This window comes from Rousettus aegyptiacus, unplaced genomic scaffold, assembly GCF_014176215.1.
Source record: "Rousettus aegyptiacus isolate mRouAeg1 unplaced genomic scaffold, mRouAeg1.p scaffold_m13_p_2, whole genome shotgun sequence".
Classification (NCBI taxonomy): Eukaryota; Metazoa; Chordata; class Mammalia; order Chiroptera; family Pteropodidae; genus Rousettus; species Rousettus aegyptiacus.
Window position 1 is genome coordinate 102203833 of NW_023416295.1, and position 22255 is coordinate 102226087.

General features: G+C 34.9%; 1 protein-coding gene across 3 annotated transcripts in view; it reads left to right on the top strand.

The window, feature by feature from the left end:
• Positions 1–22255, top strand: part of POC1B (POC1 centriolar protein B) — an 88261-nt gene that overhangs the window by 37330 nt on the left and 28676 nt on the right. For all 3 annotated transcript variants that reach the window (XM_016165155.2, XM_016165156.2, XM_016165157.2), the window contains exons 5-10: positions 4544–4651; positions 4776–4891; positions 6062–6195; positions 8289–8357; positions 9041–9193; positions 16065–16145. In XM_016165155.2, coding sequence (XP_016020641.1) covers positions 4544–4651; positions 4776–4891; positions 6062–6195; positions 8289–8357; positions 9041–9193; positions 16065–16145 — 661 coding nt within the window. The remainder of the gene's footprint in view (positions 1–4543; positions 4652–4775; positions 4892–6061; positions 6196–8288; positions 8358–9040; positions 9194–16064; positions 16146–22255) is intronic.

The following is a 22255-nucleotide window of genomic DNA, read 5'->3' on the forward strand; positions in this document are numbered from 1 at the left end:
TAACAAGTAATTTTTCTTTAATGAGTAATGAAGAAAACATTTATTATTATATATATGTAGATAGACTGATATATCTATATGTATATAATATGGAGGTGAGAAATATCTCTTTAGTGATTAAAGAATTCTTCTAAAAGTTAAAATTATTGTAGCCCTTATTTTTTTTAAATAATGTATGCTGTGAGATAACTTATGTTTCTTTATGGTGTCTTTAGTCAAAAAAAGAAAGAGGCTAATGAGACAACTTTTCCAACATTATTGCTTTTCTAGCATTATTTTTTAGGGGGGAAATCTTTCACCTTTCAGTTGTTGGTAGTGTTACAAGTGATCTTTGACCTGAATTGCAAAGATTCTCTTTTATAATGGTAAAATATATATAAAATTTACTATTTTAACCATTTTCAGTATACAGTTCTATGGCATAAGTGTGTTCATGTTGCACGACAAATTGTAAAGATTTTAATTGTCAGCTCCCATTGTCTATAATATTCAGTTAGTCCCAATTCTCTTAAAAAAAATTTTTTTTAATGCCTTAAATGTTTACTGAAGATGTACTCAGCACCATGCACTGTGTCTAGGATATGACAGTGAATGAGACAGATGTGATTTCTCTCTCCTTGGAGCTTACATTCATTAGGGAAGCAAACAGAACATGTGGTTGCAAGGGTGATGTAAGTGTGAGTATGAGATATGCTAAGAATACCTCCTGGGGAGCTAACTTACTGTGGGGTGGGGGTGGGGGGTTCAGGAAGGCTTTTCTTGAGAAAATGAAGGGAGTAGAGATTTAAAGGATGAGTCAGATTCTTTTAGGTATTTTAAACTAGACAAAGAGTAGGGAGCAGTGTTCGAGGCACAGGAAACAAACAGCACAGCACGTGAGGAAATGCCTGAGGCAGGAGGTAGGAGGACCCGAATAAAGAGAGATGTGGTATCAGAAAAAGTAGGACATTGAAGGTGAAGAGTCAGGAGAACAGATCCTGGAGAACCTGAGAACTAGTGGTAAGGATGTCAGACATTTTCCCAAGAGAAATGCGAAAGCACCAAAGGGCTTTAATCTGAAAATTTTAATTTAAGATTTAAAGATCACTTTTGTCGCATGTGGAGAATGGAAGAGAGCAAGGCCTATTATAGTTTGAGGAGACTGGGGCTAATAGCGGATTGATATGCGGGTATGTGGAGTAGAAAGAGAAATCAAGTATGACTCTTAGTTTTCTGGCTTGAGAAACTATTTACAGAGAAAAGGAACACTGGAGAAAGAGCAGTTTGGGAAGGAAGATGGTGAGTTCAGATTTGGACAAATTCAGAGTTGGAAGTGCCTGCAGGATATTCCAAGAGGAGACACCCAGTAGGCAGTTGTACTTAAGGGTGGAGATCCCAAGAGAAGTCTGGGCATGTAATTGGTAAATGACCCAACAAATGATTAGCATGTTTTATGGCATGCTTAAATCTCTTTATGTCTCTTTCATTTGCTTTTTGTCTCAGCAGTTGCAGGAATGAGTCCTATTACTGCAATCAACAACAGATGGTTTCTCTTCTAATGCTGACCAACACTTAAAAAACATAAATGTTTTGCTTATTGCCTTGAACTTCACCTTCCAGTATGTAAACACAAATGCCCATCAGATCCCTCTGAGACTGCCTTTTTTTTTTTTTTTTTTTTTTAATGAATCTATGAGAGTTTTAAGTCTGAATGCAATCCAGACTCTCTCCTTATCTTAATAGAAAATGGTGGCTAGGGTGGTTGTGAGTTTCACAAGGTTACAGAGCTGGGCAGTTGCAAAATTGGTCCTACAATTTATGATTCTGTACTGACTGTGCAGTCTTATTTCTAGTCATTTTTACTGCTCCCCCCTCCTATTGAATGGCTGCTGGCTTCAGAGTTCCTTCTTACTAATGATTTGTCTCTTTAGTTGACATGGAACATGGTGGTGAATGAGACCAAAATCTCTGTCTTCATGAGGCTTTTAAATTAGGGAGGAGGTAGAAGCAAGAGGGCACATGTGAACTCTGTGAACCAGTTTTTCTAAAAAGAAGTTCAAGAACTTCCTCATTTTCTCGAATAAGTACCAATACATTTTAAGGGATTAAATAGTAGTTTAGTTAATTTCTCAAATGCCTCACAGAATGTCCACATCTACTGATCCATTAGTCACTTGATTAACGTAGTATTCATCTTGGTGACACACTCTCTGGAAGTTTTAAAAGGTAGACGTGAATAAGAGAAATCTGTTAAAGTCTAGGTAGAAATTTTATATCCTCTTACCATTCTAAAAGTCAACAACACAGATGTTGTTTGAACCCTAAAAAAGGAAGGACTGTCCTTTCCTGATCAAAGTCAGGGCAAAGAGAAGTGTATTTTATTGGTGCTGACTTATTTTTGATGTATCTAATTAAAAATGAAAGTAGAGAAGAGAAGATGAAAACCACCATCTTTAGCTCCTCCAAAGGCAAAATACATATATGGAGAGTAGTATATGCAGGGATTATAATGTAGTGTCCAGAGGAAGGCCTTAACTGAATCCCCCTTTGACCCTGTGGGGTTAGAGATAGAAACCTCTGCTCCCTCTAGTGCCAGCTTCTGTCCAACCTCTTCCACTCTCCACTTGTCTGATGTTCACGGTCCCTTCATTTCTTTAGCACATGGGAATTTCTCTCAGTCTATAGCCCCTCCTGCTCGGGGTAGATTTTAGCAGGCCAAGACACCTCCTTTTCCTTAATTTATAAGTTTCTTTAAAATCCTATTTCTTCTATGGAGCTTCTAATGTCAAGTTGGCATATTTTTTGTTACAAACTCTTTTTATTATTATCTAAATTATATTATTTGTGTGCCCTCCCACCTTTCTCCTCCCTAGATTAAAAGCCTCATGAGGACAGGGATTTTACTCTCATTTGGCACCATATACTTATGACCCAGAACAATGCCCAGTGCCTGCTTCTGGCAGGTGCTCAGTAAATATTTAGATGAATCAGTCAATGAATATCCTCACCCATAAACTCCTCAGGAATTCTGACAGCATTTGGTAGCTAGCACACACAGATTTTTATTAAAGTGTAGTCTAGTGGTTAGCCTGTCAGTCAGAGTTCAATCACATAGCATCTGGCTCATGGTTCTCTACTCTAGGACTTTCTGTGCTTTAAATACTTTGGCTAGTAGAAGAAACCTTCCTTTCTGTCAAAGACTTAAGCAGAGTGACTGAGAGATTTGGCTACTGAGCCAGATTGTCTAGTTCATACCTTCTTGATTGTGTGACTCTAACAGCTTATTCATGAGTAAATTGTGACTAGTAGTACCACCTGTTTTGTAGGGTTAATTAAGGATTAAATGAGTTGCTGTAAATAATGTATTAGGAACAATTCTAGAACTACAGGCACTCAACAAATGTCGGCAAGGATAGTGACGATGATGATAGTGGCAGGATTTGGCCAATAATATTGTAGGGTGAATATTTTTGTACTTTGTTTTTAATCTGATAGTTCCATTTTATTAATTTTTTTCATCATTGCTTTCTTGAAATGTAAGAATCAAGTCATCTCTTAGAAATATTCTTACCATTTGAAATACTCATATTAAGTAATTTTTTTAAAAGATAGCTTATTAAGAGACATAATTTGATTCCTTGCATTAGTTGTTTACATTATTATGTAAAGTTTATTTTCATGGGAACACTGAGTAGGTTTTTCTTCCCCAGGGTCTATGTAAAATAAATTTCATCTTTTTGAAGCATTTCTATAATATTGCCCTTCATATTTGAATCTTCAACACCTATTTTCTGGTGGATAAGATTAATAAAATATGTTGTTATACAAGTAAGCTGAACTACCAGCATGGAAGGTATTTTCTTGCAAGGTTATTTTCTTGAAATTTTAAAGATTATTTTACATAGAACTTAATTATGCTACTATGTTCCTTTTTAAAATATGGTGAATCCATAAGTGCTAGATCACAAATTTATGTTTAGCCTTAAGAACAGAGAGGGAGGAGAGAAGAGAGAAGAGAGCGAGCAGAAAATTAAAATCCTTTAATTATAATCCACACCTGTAATTGATGACTTTTATTGTGATCTAGGCGTAGAGGGAAATACAAATAAAATTGTAACATAATTAGGTTTTTGTTATTTCTGAAACATTAATAATAGAAATACTATTCATAGCTTTCTAATATTCTAAATTTTTTTCTTTTTTCTTTTCTTTTCTTTTTCTTTTGGCCCTCTGCTCTTCCATCTATCCTTAAAAGGCACTTAGAGGGGAAAATAGAACCTTGGAAAGGCTCTTAAATGAAAAGATAGCATAAAAACAGTAGACAAGGTGTCTGAGAATTTTCTCATTTACTTTTTAATGGGGTCATGTGGATGATAGGTGTGTCCATACGGGAACTTCAGTTCTTTATAAATGAGTTAACCTATTTCCAGTCCATTGGAGCTCTCTGGCCTCCCCATGTCCAAGAAGTTACAGGCTTGGGGAGCTGGGTCTTTTGTTGGGGTGGGAGTGATTGTGATTATTAGGACCCTTTCACAAAAATAAACTTCTTTCTTGTGCTTTCCAGATTTTCACCTGATGGAAGACTAATTGTATCATGTAGTGAGGATAAAACTATTAAAATTTGGGATACCACAAGCAAGCAGTGTGTCAATAACTTCTCAGATTCTATAGGGTAAGTCTGTGCTATTCGTACATTTATATAGAGTAGTTTGATAAGGAGATGCTTAATTATTACCATTTGAATAAAGAAATGAGAGTAAAGAAATCAAAATATTAGATCATATTTTTCCTCCTAGGTTTGCGAATTTTGTGGAATTTAACCCTAATGGTACATGCATAGCTTCAGCAGGTTCTGATCATACTGTGAAAATCTGGGATATAAGAGTGAACAAATTACTCCAGCATTATCAAGGTAACAATGTCCATAACAAGAGAATTCAATTGTTCAATGATTTTCTCTGGGAAACCCTTAAAGTGACAGACTATCCTTCTCAGTGTGGTCTGACCCTCTTAATGAGAGTCATGAGCTGCTTTTGAGCTGATTAGAGAACAGTTAACCCCCATCAACAACATGCTCTGAGAAGCTGGGGTAGATGCCAGAGTGGAGAGGGAGGTGGAGGGACCTTAAAAACGATGCCAAGACTGTGAAAAAAAGAAGTTATTGTGAGATTTTTCAGACTGTGCTTGTCTGCATTATGTGAGAAGTCAGGGGTAGAAATGGACTCAGAGGAAGTTATATGAGCACAAATACTTGTTATAACTGGTAGAAAGCAACATCCTACTGTGCCTATGTATTGAAGTTGAAAAAGAATCAATTTCTTGGTTTATATTAGATTTATATTAAATCCACATTTCCCTTTCTTAATAAGTGTAATATTTTCCAGGTAGCCGACACTGTTAAATCCTCACAACAGCTCTAAGATGTATTATTATTACCTTTGTTTTATTTTATATCATTATTATTTTTTACTCCTGTTTTAAAGATAAGGAAATTGAGGCTTGCTAAAAGAATTGATAGAACTGACTTGGGTCTTTATGTTTACAAAGTACAGCTAAGAACATGTCAATCACTGTGTTATACTGCCTCCTATTGGAAGGATGGTGTCCAGAAATGAATTCTCAAGCTGGCAAGACTCCCCTTCTCCAAATGTATCTCCACACTCTTCACCATCTTAGTACCAGGCCATTAATTGGTTAATTTAGTTGAAAGCTAGGTTATATACCTTATGGGAGCCAGTAGTAATCAACTGTTGGTTATATTGGTAATATAGCTGAAGACTTAATAGTTATGTGGTTAACAAAATTATCTTTCCATGACACACTCTCATTTTTAAAGCCATTCTCTCTCATTAGCTGGAAGCTTAAGCTGTATGATGTCAAACTACTTATTTATTTTAGCGAGCTCTGTGGACTTTTTGTGTTCTGAAGACATGGCCTGTGATTCTTGTTTTCAACCTAATATTGCTAATAGGGCAAAAGGGCATCTTTAGAATTAAGAATTGTTCTCAGAAATTTTTACTTTGTTTTCTTTAGCAATTAAGATTTGTTCTCTGAAACTTTTGCTTTGTTTTCTACAAATCAGTTCACAGCTGTGGAGTTAATTGTGTGTCATTCCATCCTTCGGGTAACTATCTCATCACTGCTTCTTCAGATGGTACACTTAAGATTCTGGATCTCCTAGAAGGAAGGCTCATATATACACTTCAAGGACATACGGTATTAACATTAAGATTTTTGCTTTTTAAATAATATATGTTTTAAAGTTTTGATCCATTTCATTACATGTCTGTTATTTTTCCAAGTGTACATACACATTACCACTATTGTAAAATTTTTTTTGGCCTTAAAGGCAATGTTTTTATTCTCTGGAAAAAACTCTCAGAAATATTATAATTCTTGTCTAAATTAATGTGTATCTTTCACTGGCCATTAAATTAATCATCCACTGGTATCTTCATCGGGATGTAATTTAGATTTGACTGGGTAAGTGGTGATAGATAAATTTTTTCTTCTAATCCTTCTTCTCATGTGGAGGCCATCCCACTAACTCTGACATTCTGAGCCTCTCATACTCCCTCAGTCACTTCTTCCTCTAAGCTGGTGACATTAAAAGAAGTAGAGCCCAATACCTTCTACTCTTGGGAGTAAGCCTGTTCTCGCTGTTTTTCTCTGATACTTTTCGTAGGGAGGCCTTTCCTTGTCCAGTCTTGCCTGTGACGGGACACTCAAATCTGTCTTGTTCTGGAATTCAATTCTAGAAAGCCCATTTTCCCACAGATAAAGCCACATTCTTTCTTTATAAGTCTTTATTAGTGAGAAAGATGACATTCTGGCTCCCATTTGCCTTATATATTTGTCTTATACCTCGATTGGTTTAGAACCCAGTAGGAGGAGAGATCCTATTTATTGAGCCTTTTCAATTTCTCCCTTCCTCCCTTCCTCCCCCCCCTCCCCTCTCTCTCTCTCTCACACACACACACACACACACACACACATACACACACACACACACACCACCTGGCATATAACACACTAAAGATAAACTTTTTTAAGTATGTAAACTGTTCTTCCTTTCTGGGTAAATATTCAAACTTCTCTAATTTTTTAGAATGCATCCTCTTTTTCTTTTTCTTTTCTTTTTTTTTTTTTAAGTAGTAGATACTTCTTTTAACCAAGTATAAGCAATTTATATCCAAAAATAGAGTGGGCTTTGTGGTCTAGAGGAGAAGGGGTTCTTTCTGGCTTCCTGTGTCCTACCTGGCTTCCTGCTTTGCTTTATCATTTGTTCTGCAGCTGTGTCAGAGTGAAGCAGAAATAGATACTAGCCAAACGTGTACATATCCACAGATTTAAGTTGAATAACAACCACTAAAAGTAGCCAAGGATTAAAATGTCTATGGAAATAGTACAAATTAATAGAGAATAAAGATACTATTTTAGGGAAAAAAGTATGTGTGAAGATGGGATCTTTTCATAGTCTGGAGGAGAAGGTGTTTATAAGGCTACAGTACTTAAGTGTATGGGATGGTCTACTTGAAAAATATATTTTTCCCCAAAAGTTTTCTTGCATAGATTAAGGACATATTTAAAAACCAGAATACAAGGATATTTTTGAATTGAGAAATAATTACTCTTATCTGGATTGAAAAATTGACCTACAGGCTGTGCATCTTGCAACTGTGCCAAGAGTAGTTTTGTCTAACTTCACAGTCATTGATCAGTTTCATCTGGATAATTGCCCTAACTTCCTAACTGGCCTCCATCCATTCATTCTTACTTCATTATTCTCACATCAATTTTCATCAGTCACAGTTCTCTTCCTATATATATCCTATTTTTAAAATTATTAGTAGCTCACTATTACCCACATGAAGGGCTAACTCAGTGAAGCCTGTTATGGTCAGGAAATGGCCTTTGTTCATATAGCTTCATTCCCATCACTCACAGGAGTTATCATTCAGTTTCTGCTAGTGACTTGTTGAAAAAAGAGTCCAAATCCAGAAAATCTTAACAGAAATTCTTAACTTACACATGTATAAACTTTTCTTTAAAGGAAAAAAAAAGCGTATTTTCTCATTTTTATTAGAATTTCTTTTTCAGTAAGTATCATTTGCATATATTTTAATATAATTGGGTTCGTTCTTTGATTATCTTGCCTGCATTAGTTGTTAGCAACTGGATATGTTCTCTCAGACTTATTATGTAACTAGTCTACATAAATTAGGCCCCCAAAATTAATATTCACAGTCCTCTTGGCCATGAGAAAGCATGATCAAGTACTTTTTCTTTTATCTCCATTTATTTCTTAGGGACCTGTCTTTACTGTTTCATTTTCAAAAGGTGGAGAGCTATTTTCATCAGGAGGTGCGGATGCACAGGTTTGTAAATCTTTCAGCCTTCTCTTTGATTTGGTTAGAGTAAAGGAATTCAAGACTTCAGTGAAGACTTTTACAGCCAACTAGATGACATATGTGAAGATGAGTACTGAGTTTATATTTTAGTTTAATGCCAGGAAGTTCGCTATTTCATAGCTGAAATAGTGCCAATTCTAATAGGTTTTGGAAGTCAAGCAGCAGTTATTTTCTTTTGCTCATCTACACTTAATTATACATGTAACTAACGTTGAATGCCCAATGTCGCTGTGGAACTTTCACTTGAATTATTGCCTAATATTTTGTCAGTATGTTTTATTTTTCAAATGTTAAGATTCTTGGGGATGGTAAATTTAAATTGTTTTTGTAGAAAATTTGCTTTTATTCGAAAGTCATTTATAGTCAGATTTATTGAATAAAGTAAACGACATGGTTTTAGGCTTTGAAAAAAATAAAATATTAAGGTAATAATATGAATTTAATATGAATTTTAAACTGGGCGTGAAGGCGATTCAAAATGCTAAATCTCTGCCTCCCACCCTTAAAAAAAGCATCAAGAAGTAGTAATGTTGAAATCTATGTCTAGCCTTTCTGACTATTTTGAGGGACAATTCTGTGTATATAAATTTTTTAATTCTATAGTTTGCACATGCAAGTTAATAACTGCCAATGTGATTAATTTTTAATAGGTTTTATTATGGAGGACTAACTTTGATGAACTGAACTGTAAAGATGTTTATAAAAAAAGTCTCAAAAGATTACATTTTGATTCACCACCACATCTTCTTGATATCTACCCAAGAACACCACATCCCCATGAGGGAAAAATTGAGACTGTTGAAGTGAGTACTTTATACATATTTCTCCTGCTATTTGTAAATGTACATTTTGGGGCTATGGGTTACTAGGTGCTTGAAATTATACTTAATTATATAGTATAAGCAGCACTTCAACAAATAATTATTTTCCCTAATGCAACTATACATATGGTAGTGTGTAATAATTCTAAAGCCATTCATATTTGCTTCTTGAAGGCTTAGAAATAGAACTTTAAAATTGTATTAATAGTAATAGGAAATGAGGACTCAAATCTAAGGCCTCTGGAGACTGAAGTCTGAACAGGCTTCATATTCTTGATTTGTTTAGGGAGCTCATGTCATGGTTGTCATGAGAAGAGGGCTGAAGGGTAAGAATTTTTATAACAGTTATTGAAATAAATATAATCCATTTGAATCCATTTTACAGCAAAGAAAAAATCTTATGGACAATAAAAAGAAGAGATTTGGGCATTAAACTTAATAATTGAGACTATTTTACTATTTGCTTATATATATTTTCAGTATATAATTATCTAGCTATAGGTTTTTGTTAACAAGTTCCTTTAGGTTCTATAGATTTTAATGTTCTACTCTCTTCAAAGGAAATACTCATTTTTGCTGGATACCTAGCTGGTATTACTCTATTTCTTTTCATTTTGCATGATTCTCCTTAAGCCCTTGTCTCTTCTAAGAGTCGATACCAATCATTACTTCCTTTTCATTGGAATTTTTAATTTTGTCATTGACAGAGCCCTTCTTTGCTTTTAGTTTAAGTATTTTGAGTTCATAAAGCTTATTCCTGAGTGACAATTCACAGTTGCCTCATGCACTATTTGGGCTATGGTTCTGTACCCTTTATCATGGTCTGTGTGCCCCGCCCCCCTCAATCATTTATTTAATTTTCGTTTCCTTAGTCTAGGTCTTTTCTGTTATCTCAGGTATTTCTGTTAGTCTCAGGGTGTGTGTGTGTGTGTGTGTGTGTGTGTGTGTGTGTGTGTGTGTGTGTGTTGAAAACTTTTAAACTTTTGGGACTATTTTCTATATTTTATTTAATCTATCCACATTTTAGTATTTATGTCCAGTTTTTCCTTAGTACTATTTATTTCCAGTTCTTTGCTACAATTTTGGTCCTTTCCAACTTCTGATTATCTTCTAAATAAAGTATTTACCATTAGACTTTACTACTTCTTCATGCTACTTATTGTATCATTTTTTTCTTTTCATTTCTTTGAAAGAAAGAATATAATGTAATTTATGTGTGATTCACCACATTTGTGTTTTAGTTTCTACAATAATGGATGTATTCTTTTGATCCCCTGTGATCACATGTATTCACATAAAATATATGTGAAAGATATCTTAATTCGAGTTTCCTTTCTTGGTTTAACCCAAAACAGTTTTATTGACTCTCGGTGTTTTTTATTCTAGCATTTCTGTGGCTTGGCTGAGCTTAACCAACAGTGTGTTGCTGCCCTGTCATCCACCCAGCCACCTTTCCAGAGTGATTGGTTGGCAGAGCTACAGACTGAGCCTGAATCTCCTTTCTCCTAATGCAGTGATATTTCCATCACACCACACTACCTCAGTGTTGGTGGTTCGAGCCATTCAGGCCATTTTCTCTGTGATTTGCTGTCATTCTCACCTCATTTAAGAGTGCTGGGCTTTCTTTAAAATGTCAGCAAATTGTCTGAGGAACTCTTCTCTGACAGTCCAGCCAGAAAGCAGTCAACTAGCTGGGTTGCTTTGTATGACCAGGTCAGGATGACCCAGGTGGCGCAAAGCCACTCTCAGCTGTGATTTTAACATATACACTTAAAAAAACTATTAAAAACTAACTTTTTATCTTGGAATTAGAGTTCAGTTAACATAGTACAGAATTTTGAGCATTGTCACTAAAATTACATTGTGGCCTTAAGAAAGTCAGCCTTTGTGTTCTCAGTTTAAATGATCTATAAGCACTCATGGTTGCTTAAAATTAAGTAAACAATATTACTTACATGTGTATAACGCCTTCATAGCCTGTGATATACAATGCCAGAAAAGTGATACGATTCTGCATTTGAACAACCAGTTGTTCAATTTATTTTTCTTAAAAATCTCTCCTGATAAAGCAAGGTATAAAGTTTTCGGGACTGAAAACATAATTAATGTTATGAATAAATAATCGTTAAATATCAAATTATTTTTAAAGACTTCAAATTAATGTCTGTGGATGTCTCATAGAGCCATGAACTGTTAATTTGAAAATATCACCTAGAATAGAATAGCATGAATCAGACTAGAAGTTGTGCTGTGTTCATTTAGATTAGGTAAACTTTACTTTGAACTACTAAATTTTATGGGTTGAATTTTTTTCAAAGCTTTAGGCAAGGTCAGTTTATATATGTTACTTTGAAAATATTTGAAAAGTAGCAAAACCTTTTTTTTTTTGAGGTTGGAATTCATGGTTAAAAGAATAAAATGTATTATTAGATGATAAATGGCATCTAAATAATCTAATTTCACCAACTTTCTCTTTTTGAAGTAGCTATGAATGTTTCATTTCTGAGTTTGAAGCAACATAGCATTCCTGCAATTTACATTTTACTATGTTTTTTTCTATGAAGCTTATTTGAGTTGCATAATTTCAGTCTTCTGGGTGAGATTGTTCTTTTGCAAAAGCCACCCATTTGCCAGCCTCAAAGCTCCACTTGTTTGAAGGTGGGGGACCCTGTGGAATCTTAGACCTTGGATACCAGCTGACTAAATATATAAATTAGTAATTCTTACATGGGTAGACAGGGTGTTAGCAGGTTGCTTTTAGAAGTGATGAGAGAGATCACATGAAAGAAGGTATGAAACATAAAATCCTCACCCTGGCTGTGTGAAACAGACCCCTCCTGTGTCCTTTCTATTGATGTAACTGCGGATCCTTTGTAGCATTCCTGGCCTAGGCACTCCATCTTAATTAAAAACACGAAAACTTTCTCTTTTTTGGTGGGAAAGAAGCCCAATTATTATTTTCAAATAATGTGTCTTAACCCTACCCACAATCCTCTGTGGCACATTACTAGGTCATGCTGACTTTATCTTCTTCAGACTGCCATGAGCCAAATTGCACAGTTAAAAGCAAACTTTCCTTCTTTAAGGAGAAACTTAATGTATAATAATATTTCTTGAAAGTCTGGCCACAATTCATTGTTTAAAGCTATAAGTAATCAATTTGTCTCCAAGTTGGAGATGGGTTTTTATCTCAATCATCTGTAAAGGTTGAGAACATTATAATTTGTGATAAAAAATGACTTCTCTACCAATTTTGTATTTTGGTTCTTGTCGTGATATATGTTTTTATTGTTTTGGGCCTCAATAAATGTTCTTCAGCAATTACATGATAATAATAGTAATTATAATAATAATATCTAATACAACTTTATTTTAATGGCTTTACATAAATGAAGTCATTGAATATTTTTATCCCATGAGAAACTGAAGTATGTGCAAGTTAAATCTTAAAATTAGTAAGTGGCAACATTAGAATTTCAACCCAAGCACTTTGGTTCCATTATGTACTTTTAACCATTTTGATGTATTGCTTTGATATATTCAAAATTAAATTTCATCCTATTAGCAGATATTAAGTATCTATGTGCTGGACATTGTACTAGGTTTACAGTATGCAGCAGGGAACCAAATAGCCAGATTCTTTGCCCTTCCGAATTTGTTAGTAGCAGTGTTTGTGTTCATGGAATACTAAGTATTCTGGATACAGAGAACCTCAGAGTGGGATGGTTCTTTTTGAGATCATATAGACTAACCTCTCCCTCATGCATGAATCCCTCAGTTATATGCCCTTGTTCAGTGATAGATTTCTCAAGCTCCCACAAGGCAGCCCACTCCATTTCAAGGCAACTGTAGTTGTTAAAGCGTTCTTCTCTTTAATAAAAATAGAGAGCTAGAAGGTACTGATAGTGTTCCTGGAGGTTAGCTAGCAAAGAACTTAACTGTGAGTGTCCCCCGCTTCAACATGTGTTCTTTATGGAGAAGACTGTAAACTTTTACTTAGTACGAATTTCCTATTCCATTTACAGTTTGTGGTAGCAACTCGTGCCACAATACAGTAAAATACTGTTGTATCAATAGTTTCACAACTTGTAGAAGCTTAAGGATTTCTCTATGAGAGATGCTGACCATTAATTTCCATGTCATTTAGAATTTTTGAGCAGTTCCAATTTTAGGTGATACTAGATTGTATTTTTCATAGGTAAACAATTCCATATCTACGCTAGGTGGCAGCAGATAAAAGACAATAAAATGTCTGCAGGCAGTCTCTTTGGACAGCGAGTCTAATACTGAAAGGAAAGTGGGCCATCTTTAGGCTTCTTTTCTTTGCCTTAACTCTGGACTAAGAGCTGATAGGAGGGGGGCTTGTGTTCTGCTTTATGGAACAGCCAGAAAGGAACGAAAGTGTTGACAGACTGCGTGGATAGCCCCCATTCTCACCCTGCACAGTTCTGATCTCTTCTGTAGCATGGGGATTACCGGGTTTGTACACCTCCGCCTCTAACACAATTGACTGGATAATTATAAAAGCTTCTTATTATTTCCAAAACTACAGCTATGCCCATCAAACATGATAAGTGCTTTTAAAATCATTCCACTCCTTTTACCTCTGGCTCAGTCCTTATCACCACGGTCCAGGACTGTTGCAGTGGTGCCCTCCTTGTTACCCCTGCCTTATTCTTGATACTCAACACGTCTCTGTCAGGTTAATCCTTCTAAAGCACATTACGCCTCCAATTTTTCTGTGCCTTCCCAAATTCCTTCACCGTTCATAATTTGACCCTTGGCAACCTCTCTTATTGCTACTCTATGCAAAAGTCATGTCAGCATTCACCACTCTGCTCAGGAATGCTTTTTACCTCTTCTGTGCTCTTGCTCTGTTTTTGTTTTTGTTTTTGGTTTCTAAACCTTCTTTAAAGGAGCCATCTTAAGCTCTGCTCCACGGGAAGTCTTTCTCACTAAGGTGCTCAGTCAACAGTTTCTTCTTGAGGTTCTTCGGTGCACTTATTGTTGGTTATCATTCATTTCATATGAAGTTCTGCTATCTTTGTTACCCTTTGTTGACTTCTTAGTATTCATAATGTTTACTAAATGTTTGATGATGTAGTTTCTTTTTCCTTTTTTTTTTCAGTCTCCTCAAATTCAGAAAGAACCTTTCTCAATTTTCACCACTCTAATTAGTCCCTTGCCTTTTTTTTTTTTAATTTACTTATATGTTTGAATCTATATTTAGTTTTGGATGGTTTTAAACTTTATATAAGTGAATATATTTTCACTTATATAATATACTGAATATATTTTCCTATAACTTTTTCATTTAACATTAAAATTCTGAGGTTCATACATATGGACTCTGAATTCGTACACTCATGTGTTGTTGCACATAGTTGTATTTCATTTCTTACGCTGCTGTACAGGATTCCAGTGAATTTACCACAGTGGGAATTCCCACAATTTATGTAATTATTCTAACGTTGATAAATACTTGGGGATTTCTGGTGGTGGGTTTTGTTGTCCTTGTTGTTTTGCCATTACAAACAATGCTGCTGTAAGTAATGTTGGCATCAATGAGCTTTCAAGTTTTTGTAATTTAATAGGTATCAAGTTGTATGTAGTTTACTTTAATCTTTTTTTTTAAATCTAATTACTAATATTTCTGAAAATTTCTGCATTTGCTGGTTAACTGTCAAGTTTTTTTTCCTATAGTTTTTTTCTTGGGATTGCTGTGTTTTTCACATTTGTTTTTGTAAGTTTTTCTTACATATTTTAGATATTTATCCTTTTTTGGTTTTAGACATCATACTATTTCCTTCTATTCCATTATCTGATTAACTTTGTGGTGTCCATTGTGAAATAGAAAACCTTAATTTTGATATCATAGATGCATTGAAAAATTTTTTCTTTATGGTTTTGCTTTTACAGCTTCGGGTTATAAAACTGTAACTTTTGGGGTTGCAAAGATATTGTAAGAGATGTATTTTTATTAACTCTATAATTTTATCATAGTACTTGGGTTTCTAGTTTATCTGCTGTCCACCTTTGTATTTAGTATTAGGTAGGGATTCATATACTGAGCCAGTTTTCTCAACTATAAAACATTTTTCCTCTTGATTTATAGTACGATTTTCCTTTTATATCTATTTTCCATATATATAGGACTCTGTATCTGAGCTCCTTATGGTATAGCTTTCTATTTAGTTAAACCACTTTTAGTGTTTTTACATGAGTTTTATCGTTTTTTCCCATTAAGCTTATACACATCTTTGTATGTTTATTTTGATGTATTTAAAACTTTTTTATGATAGTGTAAATGATAGCTTTTTTAAATTTACATTTTCTGTCTTGAGGTGCAGACATGCAGTTGATTTTATATATTGATTTTCAATCTAGTAAACTCTTTTATTCTAATGATATAGCAGTAAATTCTTTTGGGATTCCTCCATAGACAATTATATAGAATGACAATTTTATTTCTTCTCTTCCAATTCTTACATCTTAACACCTTTTATTTCCTTGTCTTAATTAACTCGCTAGGATTTTTTCTGCATCTTTTAAGGTGGGTCATTTTATTTTATTTTTAAAATCCCCTTTCAGGTGAATTATATAGAGTTTTCTAATGTAAAATCAACTTTTTGTTCCTGGAATAAATTTAATGTGGTCATGATGATCTTCTCTTATACATTTATAGATTTGATAGACTAATATTTTATTTCAAATGTCTACATCCATGTTAATGAATATACCAATATATTTTCATTTTAGAATATATTAGGAAATACCCTCTAGGTTGTTACAAATGGCATCTAGTTTCTTATAGTATAAAAATCTAATATTAATTTTTTATGTACATATACAGATTAATCCAAAACTTGAAGTAATTGATTTGCAGACCTCTACTCCCCCCGTCGTGGACGTCCTTTCTTTTGATTCTACCACAGTAAGTTTTTTTTTTGACATTTAGTGGCATTTAATTATTTGCTACAATCCATTTTTCTTAAAAAGTGTGTGGGAGAGGAGATAAAAGGTGGGCTAAATTGCAAAAACTGTGCAAAAAGTCATATATTTGCAAAATGTCTAAATAGCCACAAGAGAAAAGCCTTCACTCTGAGGACACTGAGCTGTCTAATCCATACTCACTGTTTCGTCGCAAGGTCCCCTCCCCCCGCCAGGTGCCCTCCAGGTTACATTTCACTTGCTGTCACAGGACAGATTTCCTTCGTTAATTGCCTTTCAGAGGTATTAAATTTACTTCTAGTCTTAGAAGCTGTAAGAAAAGTATCATTTTCCATTGTTTATCCTTTCTGATGAATTATGCAAGCATTAAGAGATATTTCTAATACTCGCAATTTTGTTTATAAAAATTCCATATGGATAACTTATTTACTCAGTGTATCCAGTATATCCAAAGTCTTCAAAAATTGAGAGTCTTAGCCTTTGAATTTGAGTCTGTTCATCTCTGCAAGGCAGATCATTGTTGCTTTTTTGATTCTGCTAGTCGGTGCAAACTAGTCAGAACAAATGGGAGGCATGGCATGGTTTTTGGTGACACTACCGTGACAGTGTCAGTATAGTTAAATATTTGGGGTAAATTATTAATGCATGGCCAAAAAGGAAAACAAACAAAACAAACACTTGACATTATGACATTACACATTCTCCAATAGATCTGTATTAATTATAGAGGAATTCTGTAGAGGAACTACTCCATCTTGAGTCTGTCCTCTACCAGAAAGAACTGTACTTATTAATGGGTCCTTTCAGTGTTAATTCCAGACAGAGAAGACTCCTAGATCACTCATGAGAGGTCCCAGGGACAAGAAATCAGCTGGAGAGGCAAGCAAGGGGCTGATTATCAAAGAGAAGTTCAGGAATTGGTGGTCACAAGTAGGACCCCCAGCAGTCTGTGGTCTTGTCTCCTACAGTGTTCATATTCATAAAATAACCCTGCTAGCACTTGTGCATTAATAACTTATGACATTAAAAAATAACTAGACATCTAATTGTTGCCACAGTGCTTGGTTTTATAGTAGGTGCTCAATAAACTCATGTGCAATCAACCAAAGGGCATGCTGTTGAAATTTACAAATTCTGGTGAGTTGGGTTTTGCCCCTGTAGTGAGATGAGCAAAAAGTTAGGTGGTTTTGAAATGTGCTGCTTTCTTATGGGGTAGTCAGTAGACTAAAATTGGACGTTTCTGACTTAGAAGATATCACAGATTGTCAGTAACCTTTAGTCCACATTTTGAGATTCCCTCTCCCTGCCAATACCTTCAAGCTTTGCAAAGCTTCATGACCTGAAGAGCCCAGATGTCCTCAACAGTGTGCTCTGGAGGTGAGCATAACTGCCACCTAGCAATTATTAACAGGATGTCTGTCCTTGGATGGTAATCCAGACGTGCGAAAGTCAGCTAGTCTCTAGGACCCTAACTCAGGAGTATGGTGTGCCTGTTACTTCTAAAGGACAATTCTGTATAATAAGCACATGACAAATTTGTAGTTGTGATACAAAGCAGAATAATAAGATTGAAGGGTACAATTATTATCCACATAAGGATAATATTAGGTTAAATTATACAAAATTACCATTTTGTAGGCTAAATGGGTCTAACATGATTTCCCATGGTTCGACCCAATATGTAAGCATTAAAAGGAAGACTCCATTGTTACTTTGAGTTGTATTCTTGATGCTACATGAAAATAAAACAATCAGTAAAACAAAAACTCGTTTGGTATAAATTGGTTTGGTATCAGGTTTATGAAGTCCCATCTAGGTAGATTCTTATAACTTGAAAGATTGCTGCTTGTCTCCAGGAAAGGCATAGAGACCCTGATTTTATGTATTTTACAGGACATTTTCTGAATACATGGATGCTAATAAAGCATTTAGATTTTTATAAAGACTATCTCTAAAGTGCTTTCCTTAAACTTTTTTCTCTTTTTTTTTCTTTATTCCCACCCCACTTCACGAACTCTTCCCCTTTGACAGCCATCAACTTGTTCTCTGTAACTATGGGTACCATGAGGAGAATTTGTCTTTCTCTGATGTACTTCGCTTAACATAATACCCCTTAGGTCCATTCATGTTGTCGCAAGTGGCAAAATGTCATTCTGTTTCATCGCTGAATAATGTTCCTGTGTGCGTGTGCGTGTGTGTATGCATGCATGTATGTGCGTGTGCCACATCTTCTTTCTCCAGTCACCTACTGATGGACATCTAGGTTGCTTTCATATCTTGGCTGGAGGTAGCAATGCCGTGATGAATATAGTGTGTCTTTTCAAATCAGTATTGTTGTTTCCTTCAGATAAATACCCAGAAGTAGATTGCTAGGTCATATACATGGCAGTTCTATTTTTAATTTTTTGAGTAATCGCCATGCTGTCTTCCATAGTAGCTGCCCTATTTACAATCTCATCAAGAATGTACAAGGGTTTCCTTTTCTCTACGTCTTCACCAGCATTTATTATTTGTTGATTTATTGATGATAGCTATTCTCAACAGATATGAAGTGATAGCTCATTGTGGTTTTGATTTGCATTTTCCTGATCATTAGGATGTTGATCATCTTTCCATTTGTCTATTGGCCATCTATATGTCCTCTTGGAAGAAATGTCTATTCAGGTTCTCTCCCAGTTTTTAATTGAATTGTTTGTTTGGTTGGTTGGTTGGTGTTAAATTGTATAGGTTCTTTATATATTTTGAATATTAACCTCTTATTGTATGTATCATTTGCAAATATCTTCCCCCATTCAGTAGGTTGCCTTTTCAATGTGTATATATTGTATTTAACTCATTGATAGATAATTGTTTAGAACACTAAAGTGAAATCACTTTTAACTGTTTGCCTTCCCATTAAGCTACTAGTAAGTAACTCTTAATTTGTAGTCCTCTATACATTGGCTGCTTTTCTTTTGCTTCTGAACAATAAATCAGACATAATTATGAAGGAGATTTGTTTCTACTCTGTCATGAAGCACAATTGCATTAAATATTGGTGGTGAGAACTTTACATGTGATTATAATTTTAAAAACCCAGAAAAATACTGGAATCCAGTTAAAGCAGTATTTAAAGGTAGTGTCAGTTTTCGTTATTGTAGTTACTATTTATTTTGGGATTTGTTTGTTTGGTTTTGTGAACTGGAAGAAAGTTTCCTTAGAAATGCATTTTATCAAGATGGGACATAAAAAAAGATTACTCTTTAAACCTTAATTTGTCAAATTTTTTAGTAAGATAATAGGTTTGTTATGGCATAGGAAACAGTTGGCTTTTATTTCTGCTTTGGCTTGAGTTAATATTATATTCAGGAGGTTTCATAAATCTAAGAGTACTGATATCTATGCTCCGATGCCTTCCTACTACAGGAAAGAAATTAGGGCATACAGTGTAACAGTTGGTATCTTTGTGACTTGCACTTGTGTCTCTAATACCAGGCAGGACATTTGTTACAATATTTCAGCATCAAAATAAACTGTACCAATCTGCATTTTTAAAACTTGCTTGTAAAAAATGTTTCTGTGAAGACCTATATGGGCTGTCATATAAACATAGTTTAATAATGTTGACCTCAAATTCTTGAATCTTTATTCTGGTTATGTTGTTACTTATTATATACTGATTTTCTAAATGTTATTTAGTTCAAGATTCCATTGATTCTTTTAATGTTTTCATTTATTCAGCTACAACTAGACCAGGGGTTTGTGTTCAGGATTGGCCAAGGGCTTTTAGCAATAGCATTGATATGTGGCGTAGCCACATAAGATGTTCCAGAAATTGCCGCCCCCATCCTCACCACCACCAACCCATCCTAAAGGCAAGCAGCAAAATGGGAATTTCTCTTCTGTTTCCTAATATAAAATATCTTTTTTAAAAAAAAATAAAATCCGACTATAAAAATTTATTTAAAATATTCTAGGATTATTAAAATGTCTTATTTTTAGATAAATCATATTTCTAAGTTTTGACATATTAATTTTACTATTTGTCCTACAAGTGAACAAAACGAAATTGATAATCTTCCTAGTGTTGCTATAATTGTCAAAACACTAGACTCTTCTCAGAAAACTGAAATGTGTTCTGATCTTCATTCTGACAACTGTGTAGAGAATATGAGCATAATGTGTATACCTTTCTTTAGAATTAGGGATAATATTTCAGGTCAAATTAATTCCTTATAATAAACTGAGAATTTGTAATTACATCATAGAAAAATATCAAGGTCTATAGTCTTTTATTGCTCTGTCAATCAAAATACTTAAAGCCTTACTACATGGAGGAATTACATGAAAAGCTAAGGGGGATATTAAGCTAGCTACCTGACCTCAAGAAACTTAACAACCAAGCTGGATGGAAATAACAGTATAAGAAATAAGTGGCAGTTTCAGTACACTAGATGCCAAGTGTACATGATGATCCAACGAAAGGTGGTTAATGGGAGTATTCAAAGCTGATCATTATTGGGCTGCAGGAAACTAGAAGACTTCCCTAGAAAAAAACGTTTGACCAGTTCTTGACCTGACCAGAGATGGGTAGAATTTTGATAAGGACATTCCAGGTGGGGACAGCAAGGTATAAATAAATGCCTCAGAAATCATTGAAAATACAATGTGTACCATGGTAATAAAAGCACACCAGCCTAGTTTGGGGTCTTTAGGTTGCCTAACTCTATGGATAGTGGATATGGTAGAATGCTGGGAGCACCCCCACTCACACACATTTTTGGTTCTCAATATTTCTTGAGTAGCTATTCTGTGCCACTCACTGTTCCTGACTTTAGAAAAAGTCAAACAAAAACACCTGCTCTGGAAAAAACTACATTCTGCATTCTAGTGGAGGAGACCAGCAATTCACAGATTAAAAAAAAAAAAAAAAAAAAGACTATATAATATAGTAGACCAAAAAAACCAAAAACCAAAAAAACAATGCAAAGGTGAAAAAAGCACTGTAGGCACATAGGAAGAGAGGTGCATTTTAGATAGTATGGCCAGGACAAGAATCACGTTAGTGGTGACATTTGAGTAAAGAACTGAAGGAATGAAGGGAACAAGTCATGCGATCATCTGGAAAGGTCAGGCAAGTAGGAACAGTGCTAGAAGACCAGACTGAGAGTGAGATTGGAGCCACCGAGGGTTTCCTTCAGAGAAGAGACAGGATCTGACCTGTGTTAACTGGTTCACTCTGGCTACTGTATTGAGAATTGGCTGGGACTAGTGGTAGAGGGGAACAAGGAGATGAGTTAGAAAGCAGATGAAGTAATTGGACAGGAGGCCATAGTGCATGATCCAGGGTGGGTAGCAGAGGAGGTGATGATAACTGATGGGATTCTGAATGTATTTTAAAGGCAGAGCCAAGAGGATTTTCTGACAGATTGGATGTCAGCTGTGGGATTCCCTATCTCCTTTCCCCAGGGACAATAAGGTGTGGCCCTGAGTAATCTCAGAATAGCCAAGATTATTTATCTTCTGGCTCCGCATTGTTTTGCCAGTGGGGTTACTGAGAGAAAAAGAATTGTGGTTTTTTGTTTTCTTTTCTAGGATCAGTAAAATGATCAGCTGAATCAATGCAAGAGATACTCTGCTGTTTCTGTCTTTAGAAAGTGCAGTGGTAAAACATACTCCTCCCTAGATGTCATTTAGATTTGGATTTTTCAGCAAAGTGCATTGATTTCCGTTTGGGAAAGATTTTTGCATCAGCCTATTTTTAAGAAGGAAAAAAAAGTTATACATTTTCATGGAGGTTATCATATGGTATATGCTATCTGAAAAATATTAATGTATTGACAAAATATATGAACATCCAAAGAGTAAACTTGCAGATACAGAGAGAATATTTCCATGGATGTTGTGGCAACCGTTTGTCCTGGTTGCTAAACAACATTGCATAACTAAGAGTTATTCCAGTTCCTAACTGCTTATGTAAGCAAAGATTTGGAAAGACACTTGAAAGAACACAGTGTATGCAATCCTAAGTGTCTTAAAACTAAAAATTATAACTTTAAAAGTGTAATATGGCAATATCCAACTTATTGTCCCCAGAGTCCCCTTTACTTTTCC